We start from the raw sequence: 12,971 nt of genomic DNA on the forward strand, positions 1-12,971 counted from the left end.
TAAATTAAAACTTACTTTATGTGATCACACTTGTACCGGTACCTTGTTTGGATCATAAAATTCATCAAAATCTTCCTTATATGATTGGTTGTTTAAAAATAGAACTGTTTTTCCAACGACATGCAAGTAACAACGTTAGGTTATTTAGTCACGGACTGTTGAAACAAATACGTTAAAATATAAGCCCATCACCAACCAATTCAATAATTAAAATTTAAAACCGACACCGTGTGAGATCTGAGAGGCACGTTCTGCTGTCATGCAAAGCAAACAAATCAAACCCAAACGCGTCATTTCCACTCGCCCCCTTTATAAACAAAACCCCGCTACAAATCCCTCCGTCAAAATCCCAAAATGGCTTCCGTTAACGGCACCACCAAACCCCTAACCACCAGCAAAGTCGCCCTAATCACCGGCATCACCGGTCAAGACGGCTCGTACCTTACCGAACTCCTCCTCGACAAAGGCTACCAAGTCCACGGCCTCATCCGCCGCTCCTCCAACTTCAACACCCAACGGATCAACCACATTTACATCGACCCTCACAACTCTCACAAGGCGCGTATGAAGCTCCACTACGCCGATCTCACCGACGCCTCCTCTCTCCGCCGTTGGATCGACACCATCGCCCCTGACGAGATCTATAACCTTGCCGCTCAATCACACGTGGCCGTCTCGTTCGAGATCCCGGACTACACTGCTGACGTGGTGGCCACTGGATCCTTGAGGCTGTTGGAAGCACTGAGGTCGCATATTACTGCCACTGGACGGACGCATGTTAAGTATTATCAGGCTGGCTCGTCGGAGATGTTTGGCTCTACGCCGCCTCCGCAGTCCGAGGATACACCGTTTCATCCGAGATCGCCGTATGCGGCTTCTAAATGCGCTGCTCATTGGTAATTATAATTAAACTGTTGAATAACTTAAATTTGTTTGATATATTTAGTTTGATCTGATTGTTGCTGATATGAATTGAGCTGTGCTGAGCTCGGTTAATAACATAATTTATGCTTATTTTAGTCTACATTGTATGCACTGTTATCGAACCGCTAGAATTTAGGTTATTTAGGTTAATAATATCAAAGAATTAGAGTTTATTTTTGATCTCACAAACAATCCACATTATGTTACTCTGTTCATCAATCATAAGAAGACTTTAGATTTTTAGGTCAAACATGATTTTAATGCGAAAATAATGTGGATTTTTAATACGAAGGTAGTACCTACATCTAGCATTGGTAGAATTTGTTAGAAATTTGATGCATCAGTCTGACTTTTCTATGTTTCCGAATTCAGAGGCTTAACAAACATTGTTTATGTTATGAAGGTATATAGTCAATTTCATATATACTCTGTTCATCAATTACAAGAGGACTTCAGATTTCTAGGTCAAATGTGTTTTTGATGTGGAAACAGTGTCGTTTTTTATACGAATATTGTACCTACATTTAGCGGTTTAGCCATTAGTAGCATTGATCAGACTTCTATAGGTTCATGTTTTAGAGGCTTATAAGAAGTTGTTTGTCATGCAGGTATACGGTTAATTACAGGGAAGCATATGGAATCTTTGCCTGCAATGGCATTCTATTCAATCACGAATCACCTCGAAGAGGTGAAAACTTTGTAACCAGAAAGATCACACGAGCAGTGGGCCGGATCAAGATCGGGCTGCAAAGCAAGCTGTTTTTAGGAAACTTGCAGGCTTCAAGAGACTGGGGATTTGCAGGGGACTATGTCGAAGCAATGTGGTTGATGATGCAGCAAGACAAGCCGGATGATTATGTTGTTGCAACTGAAGAATCACACACAGTTGAGGAGTTTCTTGAAAAGGCGTTCGGGTATGTGGGTTTGAACTGGAAAGATCATGTTGAGATTGATAAGAAGTATTTTAGGCCTGCGGAAGTCGATAATTTGAAAGGTGATTCAAGCAAGGCTAGAAAGGTTCTTGGATGGAAGCCTAAAGTTGGATTTGAGCAGTTGGTGAAGATGATGGTTGATGAAGATATCGAGTTGGCTAAAAGGGAAAAGGTTCTTGTTGATGCAGGATACATGGATGCTCAACAGCAGCCTTGATCTGGATCTTGATCTGAAACCAGATTATGATCTGGTATGAGATCTGGTACCTATATTTAAGTGTTTTCTTGTTAATTATTGCACTAGTTATTCAAATTTAGTTCTTTGTTTACAATTTAAAGTTGGATTGATGTTCAGTGAGCACAATCTTTATTTAGTGTTGAAAGAATTTCAAGAGATTTGATGAGTTTATAGAGAGGGAAGTTGATTACTTTGGGTGTTGTGGTAGTATAATTGTTTTATTTTGCAAAATCTTATACAATGTACTTTTTGGGCTTTGGATAATAATGTTTAGTAAATTATTTTCTTTTTCCTTAATTGTTGTGTCATGTATGTGGCATCGATCAATGTTCTAGCAACCACTGGTTGGTTGGTGGGGTAGGGACTAACGATTTTAATCGGGTATTAATGGGGTTAATCGACGTCTAGTCGGGAATTTTAGAACCGATATTAAAATCGTTTTACTTGGAACCCCATCTTTAGCTTAAAGTTGGACTTGGCATCTTTGATTTCACTTTCTAGGCCCGTCTCTTAGAACACCTCATGATTTAAAATTTTACATAAATAAGGCCTTAGAACTCTAATTATGTTTGTAAACAAAACCGGAGGAACACGATTGGAGCATGTTTGTGCTCGTTCGTTTAACTTTAACTGAACAAATGATCAAAAACGAACATAGAGCGTGTTCGTGATTATTTTCGTTTATTTTTGTTCATCATTAGTATAAACTAATGGCTATCAAACGTAAATGAATGGACAAAATTAAACATAGATGAATGAAATGAGCTAACACCGATTAAAATAAATGTGGACAATGCGTTGAGCATAAAAATTTAATAAAACTAGACTAAATTTTGATGTGTAATATTTTAGTTTCATTAAACTAAACTTGTAATGGGTAATATATTAATAAACATAAATAAACAAATGTGATTTGGCTAACATTTTATAAACGTAAACGAACGCTTATGAACATAAATAAACAAAAGAGTGATGGGCTCAGGTTTGTTTGTTTAACCAAACGAACAAAAAATTTTGTTCACTTTCGCTTGTTTATTAAGTAAACAAAACCTAAATAAATTTCTTTCGAACAGTTCACTGGATGTTGGTTTGTTTAAAGGACGAGTAATCAGGTAAGCAAAAGAGACTGTCCACATGTTTTTCTTTCATTCTTCGTCGTCTAGGAGTTTGAATGTTTAATGCCTCTCATGGGTGGTTTTAACTTTTAAGAGGCTTATTGACAAAAGAGTTGACAATTTAGCATTCATTAACATGAGGAAAGATATTTTCCTCCATAATTGTCGCATGCAATTAAGGCCAAATCAATGTGTGATCCGATCGTGTGATTTATTTTATTAATTTTTTGAACTGCTATTTTATTTCAATTTTCAACCCAAAAAGCAAACCCAAGGCCAGACATTTTTGTTTGGTTCAGATGTCAAAGGTTCGCAAACTGGTATGACCAGACTGAAGCCCCTATAATCTGAGGTCTAACCAAGACAGATTTGTATGCAAACACAACACCAAAGACCGCTCCGGGTATCTGTTTATTTTGGTCCTTGGTGATTCAGGTTCGAGGAGGGTCCAGTGCATAAGACGAAGGCTGATCACCAAAGCGCGGAAAACTTGATCATTGCTTCTTGAGTAAAACTAATTAAGTTTTGTGACTGATTAAAAAGGGGGTGTAAATAAATTAATAGTTATAAGGTGTTCTTTTTGTTCATTTAAGGCTATGTGTCGTCGTTGAAGTCGGGCTCTGAATTCATTAAATAATATTGTGCCACACAGTGCTAACTGGATGCCGACTGGACACTCGTTGAAGCCGTCGCTGAAGCCTCCTGAGCCTGCTGTGGTTCATGCGAACGGTGGCTTTAGCAAATTTTTTGATTTTTTTTTAAATTTATAAATAGAATATATATTAACAGTTTACTTATATAATAAACATAAAAATTATATTAGTTTTATAAATAAAAAAACCCAAACTTATATAAATTGTATAAAAACACTCAAATCAATTTTAAAATTTGGTTACTATTCTATAGGGTAATCCCTAAATTATCACACATAATTTGATAGGTGGTTTAATCAGTTGGTGACTTCACTCACTCCAACTTCCTTTAATGCCTTAGCTTGGTCGCCATCAGCAGAAACAGTTACGGGTTCTAGTATCTTTTAATTTTGGTCCTCGGTGATTCAAGCTCAAGGAGGAGACAAAGGCTTATCACTAGTTATTATTATTATTATTATTATTATTATTATTATTTTAAACTACAACTTTCTTGTGTGTTAAGTCATCGCACTCATCAAAATTGGAGAGCTCCGTTGTCCCACTATGGTCAGATTATGTTGTCTTAACCGGGTCTACGCTGGCTTCAGAGTTTGGCTTGGGCGTTTCCTTAGAAAACCATACGCTACCCGCCACTTAACAGCCGCTGTATATCATAAAAATAGAACTCTCGGACACAACACTCGTTGGGACAAAATACCGAGTGAGCTCGGAATTCGAATTTACAACCTTACAGAACAATTAAAATGGGATGTAAATTGGCAGAGGGTTGGCGGAAGCCATTGACATGAACATATCTTCCGAGATCAAGACTCGTCTTCTCCAAGGCTTCACCTCCATCAAGCAGCTCAAACATGTCCACGCTCGTCTCCTCCGTCTCAACCTCCTTCACGACACTTACCTCCTCAACCTCCTCTTACGCCACACCTTCACTGTCACCACCATCACCCATTATAATAATATTAATAATAATTACCCCCAACTCCTCTTCTCCCAAATCCAACACCCCAACACCCACCTCTTCAACACCCTTATCCGTGGCCTCATTTCCCACAACCACTTCCACCATTCCGTCACCCAATTCCACTCCATGCGCCAATTAGGCTTCTTACCAAACACCTTCACGTTTCCGTTTCTTTTCAAATCTTGCACCAGGGTTTTGGATTTGAAAGTGGGTCTGGAGCTGCATACGATCATGATTAAAGTGGGTTTTGATTTGGATGTGTTTATTAATACTGGGTTGCTTTGTTTTTACGCCAAATGTGGCCACTTGGATGATGCATGTAAGGTGTTCGATGAAATGCCTGAGAAGAATTCGGTATCCTGGACCGCGATTATTACCGGGTATACTGAAAAGAACCGGTTTGCAGAAGCGGTTGATGTTTTCAAGAGGTTGTTGGAGATGAATTTGAGACCTGATAGTTTTACTCTAGTGAGAATTTTGTCAGCTTGTGAGAAATTAGGGGATTTGAGGACTGTAGAGTGGATAGATAGCTGTATAACGGATATTGGAATAGCTAAAAACATATTTTTGGGTACTGCGTTAGTCGATACCTATGCGAAATGTGGGAGCATGACGAAAGCTCTTGCGACGTTTGATCAAATGCGTGAAAAAGATGCGGTTACGTGGGGCGCTTTGATCCAAGGTTATGCTTCAAATGGGAAACCAAAAGAAGCTTTGAACACGTTTTACAAGATGAAAAGTAATAACATAAAACCTGATTGTTACACGATAGTCGGAGTCCTGTCTGCTTGTTCGACCTTGGGAGCGCTAGAATTAGGTGAGTGGGCCCGCACATTAATCGATCAAAACAAGTTTTTATACAACCCGGTTGTTGGTACGTCATTGATCGACATGTATGCAAAATGTGGACAGATCGGTAAAGCTTGGATGATATTTAAAACCATAAAAGAAAAAGATCTTATTGTTTGGAATGCAATAATAACCGGCCTCGGTATGAGTGGTCAAACCAAAGTCTTATTCGGTCTACTTGGTCAACTCGAGAGATTAGGAATCCACCCAGATGACAAAACCTTCATTGGCATCTTATGTGGGTGCACACACGCGGGTCTTGTTAACGATGGTAAACGATACTTCAATAACATGACACATGTGTTTTCAATAACTCCTACAATCGAACGCTACGGGTGCATGGTTGATCTTTATGGACGGGCGGGTTTATTAAACGAAGCACATGTTTTGATCCAAAACATGCCAATGAAACCTAACGCTATTGTTTGGGGTGCTCTGTTAAGTGGATGTCGGCTGCATCGCGATACGCAACTAGCTGAATATGTATTAAAAAACTTGATTGAATTAGTGCCATGGAATTCTGGAAACTATGTACTTTTATCTAATGTATTTTCAGCTAATAAGAAATGGGAAGATGCTGAAAACATAAGGTCCACTATGAGTCAAAGAAGCATTAAAAAGATACCAGGATGTTGCTGGATTGAGGTTAATGGTGTTGTTCATGAGTTTCTTGTTGGGGACACGTCTCATCCAATGTCGGAAATGATTTATAACAAACTTAGTGAGTTAAACATGGGATTGAAACAAATGGGATATGTGCCGACAACAGAGTTTGTGTTGTTTGATGTGGAGGATGAGGAGAAAGAGCATTTTTTGGGTTGTCATAGTGAGAAGTTAGCTATCGCGTTTGGTTTGATTAGTAGTTTACCGGGTGAGGTGATTCCGGTCGTGAAGAATATCCGTGTTTGTGGTGATTGCCACATGGCAATTAAGTTGTTTTCGAAGATTACGGGGAGAGAGATAGTTTTAAGGGATAATAATCGGTTCCATTCGTTTGTTGATGGGTCGTGTTCGTGTGGAGATTATTGGTGACATAAGGAATATTATAGTCAGAAGTTGCATCATTATTTTCTTTAACATATTATGACTTATAATTCAATGGGAAGGAATTTTAATAGGCATGTTTCTCTTACAAAACAAGTTAAAACAACCAAAAACACAAAGTTTGTTTCTCTTATAGCGGGAACGAATTTTGAAAGGTTTGTTTCTTTTACAAACAATGGTTTACTAGATCAAAATGGAACTGCCAACTAAATTGAAGAACCCAGAGGTGTTACAACTATACATGAATGTTGCTGAATAGACCCGTTAAAAACGTTACCCCACAGACGCACTCGATTTGCAGGATTAGCAAAAACCATAAAATAAGGCCCAGAGATATAGAATAAGAACAATCAGTAATGAATAAAAAGCTCCCCATATATAGTCAAGACATTAGTTTCATGATTCAGACCATCATCACCACATACGCTAAAATTTATTAGTTTTCACTGGTTTCTGCCATAAACTTGAAATCAAACGCATTATAAAACCTCCATATCCGCATATCTTTGACCGTTCCATTATCCTGTATCGATATTAACAGGTGAGGTAAGGAGTACCTTTGGCTTCTTCCTTTATGAAGCTAACTGCTTTTCCTTCATGAGGTAATGCCATTGACAATGACTTCAAGTCCATCATGTGCTTTTGAGCTCCGGAAGAGGAAGGCCACACAATATGAACTTTTGTGTGGCTTTGAACTTCTTGTTGAAGTAGCTTCTTGTATGTAAACTGAACAACAATATACGATCATCTTTGTTAGAACAAACCCAATACAAGTTAAATAGTTAATGAAGATTTCACGAAGTATAAGTCTTGCCTTCACAACATCACTATGTTCTTCAAAAGAAAAGGATGATCTTAAAGTTAGGGATTGAGGTTGGCAACACCAAAGTACAGCATCCACAAAAGCTATATGAGCCAATGACTCTTTGTGGCTTTCTAGTTGTAGCACAACATGCTCGAGTTCTTAAGGTGGCAACTCAATCGCTTGTAGCTTCTCCAACTCTGTAAATTTCTGCAAAATGAATGGAATAAGTTTATGATTATTTATATAATTGTTCCCGGCAATAGATCAAAGAAACGAACCTGACTATATGTGGCATGAATATACAAGTTCAAAACTTTGAGACCACTTTTCTTGGCCAAAAATAGCCTGAGCTTCTGGAACCAAAGAACATCTATACAACCATCAGGATAACACTGCATACACGCTTCCGAGTGGGTAAAATCCTTTACCAAAGACCAACGTTTAGCCAATACAGGAAAGACCAAAGGACAATCACGCGAGTGAGTAAATAAAACCAAATTAGGGGTACTGAACTCAATTTCTTCAAAATCACAATTTGAATGCAACACCAATTTCCTCAAGGAATTACTCGACAACTTAAAGTTGCTGCATTTATAATTAGTAGCCAAAAACAAACTTTGAACATAGGAAAGTTGGATAAGAAGTTGGTGAAACCATTCGAGTTTGGTAAGGGATGCCCAAGGTAAGATATTGTTGTTAGTTTCTTGCATGAAGTCAAGTTCATTCGTGGTGCCCCGTTTCCAACCGTATCTATTACATAAAGACTAGATAAATTTGGCGCTTCAATATCTATTCTCTCAACTCGAGTGTTGTAAAAAATTAAAACGTGTCGAAGATTTTGATGCCTATGAACACAAAAACTGTTGAAACCATTACACTTGACAATTTGAAAAGTTCGTAAAAGAGGGCAGCTAGTGGTGAGATACTTGATCCCTTCATTGTCTATACGAACATCTCTAAGTTCCAAACAAATCAAAGACTTAAACTTGACAACATCAAGCATCAAGGAAGAAGGCAATTCACAGCCACGAACGGCCAAAGACTGTAACATAGAAACCGATAAGAGTATGTTAGGTAAACGATACTTAGCAGAAGCATAAGTGGATTCTGATGATCTATCAATATCAATCACCAACACCTTCACGCCGTTCCTAAAAAGTAATTCAAGGCATCTGTTAACAATATCTAACTCTGCAGGCTCCTCAATAGTTGTACTGAGCTTGAACTTGTGTGCAGGGACATTTTGAGGGAAAAATCGGGACATGGTATACTCGACATAGTTGAAAAAACTTTCACGAGACGTAAAATTATTGATACTGAAATTTAAAATCGGGAAAGAAGCAGTTAGGTCAAGCCAGTGCTTAGACAACACACTCACTCGAACAAGCTCCAAAGTATTACTAAATGAGAGGATACGATGAACAATGTAATCAGGAAGCTGTGAAATCCGATCCATCTCTCCAATTAAGGTTTCCAACTACAAAACAGAAATCAATATTGAAAGAATTAAGCAAACCGTGATTTGATGGAAAACGATGCATATTCATCGGAACAAATTTCAAATTGGCATTCGGGGAGATTTACCTTTGTGGATTTGATCTCAACAGAATCGAAAACCCTTTCTTTTCCAAACCAGAACCACCGATCTACAAATGCTATTAACTACAGAATTTAGTGAGCGACGCAAATCTTTCTATTGATTGCTTTTTTCGCCTCTTTCGCCGTAAAAGTGCCTATGGTATTTTCACAAACTGATTTGTGCAATTTTCCCAATTTGCGTCATAAGGAAGCTTGGTGCGGCAAAACCAGCCACGTGACGGCACCAGCGCGTGCCAAGTCATCTGATTTTATTACGTATTTTTATTTTCTTTTTTTGCTTTAAATAAGTAATTGAGACAATACCTATTTGCGTTCATGTGGTTTCAGTGTGGGCGTGCATTGTGCCCATTGAGGCAAAATGACCCGAATGATTCCCTATGATTTCAAAAAGCGTAAATCTAAGTCTCTCCGTTACTTAATAGTGTTAGTTTCAGGGACAATATCGACTTTTCACCTCTATACTATTTGATTCCACCACCGTACGTCTCCATTGTCCAACAAGAATATTAAAGGCTTTCCATCAATTGTAATTGCTTCTCTTGAAATAGTTACAAGCCTAGCCTACCCAATAACAATGTTTCTAATTCTATGGCATCCGCTGTCACTGTCAATTAAATGCAAGAAATCAAACAAGCAAGCAAGAATCAGATGAATTTATTTTTCTAAACTGTAACCAGGTAATAAAGAAATTTAAAAATTAGGCTAAATCTAATTCTAATTTGGGGAAAAAGTTGCTGACAAATTTTGAACTCCACATGAAATCTTCGACTGCTGCAGCGAGGTTTTTGGGTTTTATACTTTTATGGGTTTAGATTAAGAGTTAATTTATTTTTTAAACTTCCCACATTTTACCAACCGAATAAACTGAATAAACGTTGTTTATATGTTGTTTATTAGTATTAGAAGTCATACGAGTATTCTAGATGTTTACTGGTTTAGTATTGGGTTTTAGTGCCGATGTTGTAACGAGGCAAATCAATGCTGGCCGAGTTCGTGTGTTTGATCATAAGTTGTATTATTTTATAAATATTTAAATGTACCAGGTATCCAAAAATATATATAATCCAAATATCAAACGACCCGTTATACTACCATCCGGCCACCCAAGCAAACGAAACGAGAACCGACAAACAAGATTTGTGACACGCTAATTATTTAAATTTCATAACCCTATGTGCTTAAATGACATCCGATTCTCTTATTTTGTTTATATAAAATAATTGATGAAACTTATAGAAATAACAAAATACTAATAATAACACAAATTATTATTATATCTTGCAAATCTTCAAATAATCTGATCAAAATCTCTACTCCCCAATCGCATTCATGTTTGGTCAGTTTATCCTCCAACCAAATCAATTGCATGTCCATTCTTTCAAGAAATCTCTGATTACTTCATCTATAATCCCTATTTCCTTAATCAATATTCTCATTCTTCAGCCATCTCCACTTTAGTGGGATGGTAAAGGCTTTGGCCTTTGGGTGAGAGGTCCAGGGTTCGATTCCTGGCAATGGGGGTATAATGTAAATAGTAGGAGGAAAAAAACTTTAACATTCAAAAAAAAAAAAAAAAAATTCTCATTCTTCATGTTGGCAAAGAAGCTGCAACTCTTTGCTCTCTCTTGAAGAATCGACCCAGTCCAAGAACAAGAAGAAAATCAGATGATTTGTTGTTGCTGTTGTGGTTATTGTTCTATCCAATTCCTTTTCCATTCTATTGAAATTCTCCTAATAATGATATTTTGGTAGCAAACAGCAACCCTAAACCTCTCTCTGCACTCACGAACCAGCCTGAGGAACACCAAGAAACCCGGGTAATCACCTAATCTAATATTGTTCAATCCATGTTTTCCTTCTTCCTTTGTTGTTCTAATAAACCGTAACCAACTCAAAGCCCAAAGCTTTCTGTTTTGTCATGGATCAGCTCAAGAACTGGAGTTAAATCCTACTCGTGAAACCTTAAAGAGTTTGAGGTATGGCGGCCCGTATTTGTTGTGTTTCTGTGTTAATTCTAAGCTTTGTAATCGTGTTAAACCCGTGTGAACCTCAACCTGTAAATCATAAGAAATCATATTAATATGTAACCTAAAACTATAATGAAATACATGTTAAAATCGGGAATAACATAACCACAAAGTTAAAATCTTCAACTATTAAACTGAAAACCATTTAACTTTATAATATTTCCAGAACATGTAGATTATATACCTAATCTGGGTTTAACTGAAAACTAGTTTGAAAACAAACCCGACATGTGACTTTATTAACTTCTGGGCATTTAAAAAAAATTCTAGAAGTTAAACACGCATATTTAAGTCCTTGAGATGCTATAAATTAGCCCCAAGGATAATATTGAAACCGAGCTATAAAAACAGTTTAAACCGGCAGTTTTGTAGCTCGCTTGAATAAGAATAAGCCTTGAAACCTAATTGATATTATAAAATCTTTTTACAGCCCTAAACATGATATTATGATGAGTTATAACCTGACCCGAAATAATTGTTTTACATGAATCAACATTTTTAAAACCGAACTAGAACCTTAACGTGTCAAAACCGGGCTCGTACCCGTAACAGCAACCCTAAGTAACATTTTTAAAAATTCATAGCATGTTAAAACAACTTATTTTTATGTATTATAGCAGGTACTAACTTGTTTGATAACCAAAAATGATTTTTGTTAAAGATTTAACATAATAGTGCTAACGGGCCTAAACTGAACCGAAGCCATTGTTTGGGTTCCAAGCACCCTAATACCAATATAAAACTTTTAATAAGTCATTAATAAGTACTGAAATAGGCCTAAAACTATTTTGTGATGAAAAACCAGATTTGAATAAATAAATGTGGCTAAGGGCATTTTTGGAACAAAAGAAAAACCGGTTAATTCTTAAAAACTGAAAATACAAGAATATATTTTATCTAGAATAAAAACTTTTGAGTTAAGATGGCCGTAAATTAGTTATAAAATGTTAAGGGTAAGCCTATTTAAAAAAAAAGGTCCATTTGCAAGCTTAAACTCATTGTTTCGTTTAATGCACGCATTTAATAATTTTAAAACTAAAAAAGTGTATGATTTTATATTGTTTGTGATATCTAAATATTAGATATCACATAAAATTTTATATTTACTCATAATTACCCATAATAATATTTTTAACTATATCGAATTTACCCAACGTTATGCATAATTGCATTTATCTATACTATTAAAGCAATAGGCTTTTTGGACACATGGGCTCCTCACTATTGTGACATCCGTCAATTTCGTTTATTTGTTTGCGCGGCGCGGCCAATGACCTGTGCAGCTGCAGCTTTGTGTTTAGTTCGTGTTTCAGCTCGTTTACGCTCGTTTTATATTCGTTTATCTCCTAATTTTCAACCTAATCTCATCTAATTTTCAAATCTTTAGTTCTAGAATATTCCCAAGCATATTTAGTCATCAATCTACGAATTTTATCAACTAATCTAAGACAATTATCAAGTTTGAGTGTTTATCTTGTTTATTTTTGAGTTTTAAACAAAGTTTAATGATTTGTTGATAAACACTAAGCCTAAATCCGTTTTCTTAAATTAAATAGTTATTGTCATTAGGGATGGGTTAACATACAAATCAAAAAATCGTACAAAACGTGCGAATAAAAGAATATGGCGATGGCAATTATGTAAATAAGTTGAAATCTCTTTTTTTCACATAAATCCTAAATTCATCGTCTAAACCCAAATTCATTTCATCAAAATCCCAAATGATTCTCTCAAAACCTATAATCATCGATCAATTTCACTATTCATAAGCTAAATCATATGAAAAGAATGGCGATTAAAGGTAAATTTCATTCTTCTGATCAC

General features: G+C 36.6%; 1 protein-coding gene and 2 pseudogenes across 1 annotated transcript; 2 read left to right on the plus strand and 1 right to left on the minus strand.

The window, feature by feature from the left end:
* The first annotated feature begins 349 nt into the window (after positions 1-349).
* LOC143627811 (GDP-mannose 4,6 dehydratase 1-like) lies at positions 350-2,380 on the plus strand. Its single transcript, XM_077097544.1, has 2 exons — positions 350-896; positions 1,533-2,380. Exons 1-2 carry the CDS (start codon positions 355-357, stop codon positions 2,071-2,073), a joined length of 1,083 nt encoding a protein of 360 aa, XP_076953659.1. The 5' UTR covers positions 350-354; the 3' UTR covers positions 2,074-2,380.
* A 2,266-nt stretch (positions 2,381-4,646) lies between these two features.
* On the plus strand, positions 4,647-6,742 carry LOC143627812 (putative pentatricopeptide repeat-containing protein At3g08820 pseudogene; annotated as a pseudogene).
* Positions 6,743-7,174: 432 nt separating this feature from the next.
* LOC143627813 (FBD-associated F-box protein At2g26860-like) lies at positions 7,175-8,977 on the minus strand (annotated as a pseudogene).
* Positions 8,978-12,971: the final 3,994 nt, after the last annotated feature.

This window comes from Bidens hawaiensis, unplaced genomic scaffold (genome assembly GCF_021521415.1).
Source record: "Bidens hawaiensis isolate Kalapana, Puna unplaced genomic scaffold, B.hawaiensis_p1.1 tig00004743_1, whole genome shotgun sequence".
In the NCBI taxonomy this organism is placed as follows: Eukaryota; Viridiplantae; Streptophyta; class Magnoliopsida; order Asterales; family Asteraceae; genus Bidens; species Bidens hawaiensis.

Bases quoted from the DNA above. Each gene is read 5' to 3' on its own strand.
- LOC143627811 (XM_077097544.1), top strand. From the start codon at position 355: ATGGCTTCCGTTAACGGCACCACCAAACCCCTAACCACCAGCAAAGTC. The intron at 897-1,532 runs GTAATTATAATT...TTTGTCATGCAG, and splicing joins TCTAAATGCGCTGCTCATTG to GTATACGGTTAATTACAGGG.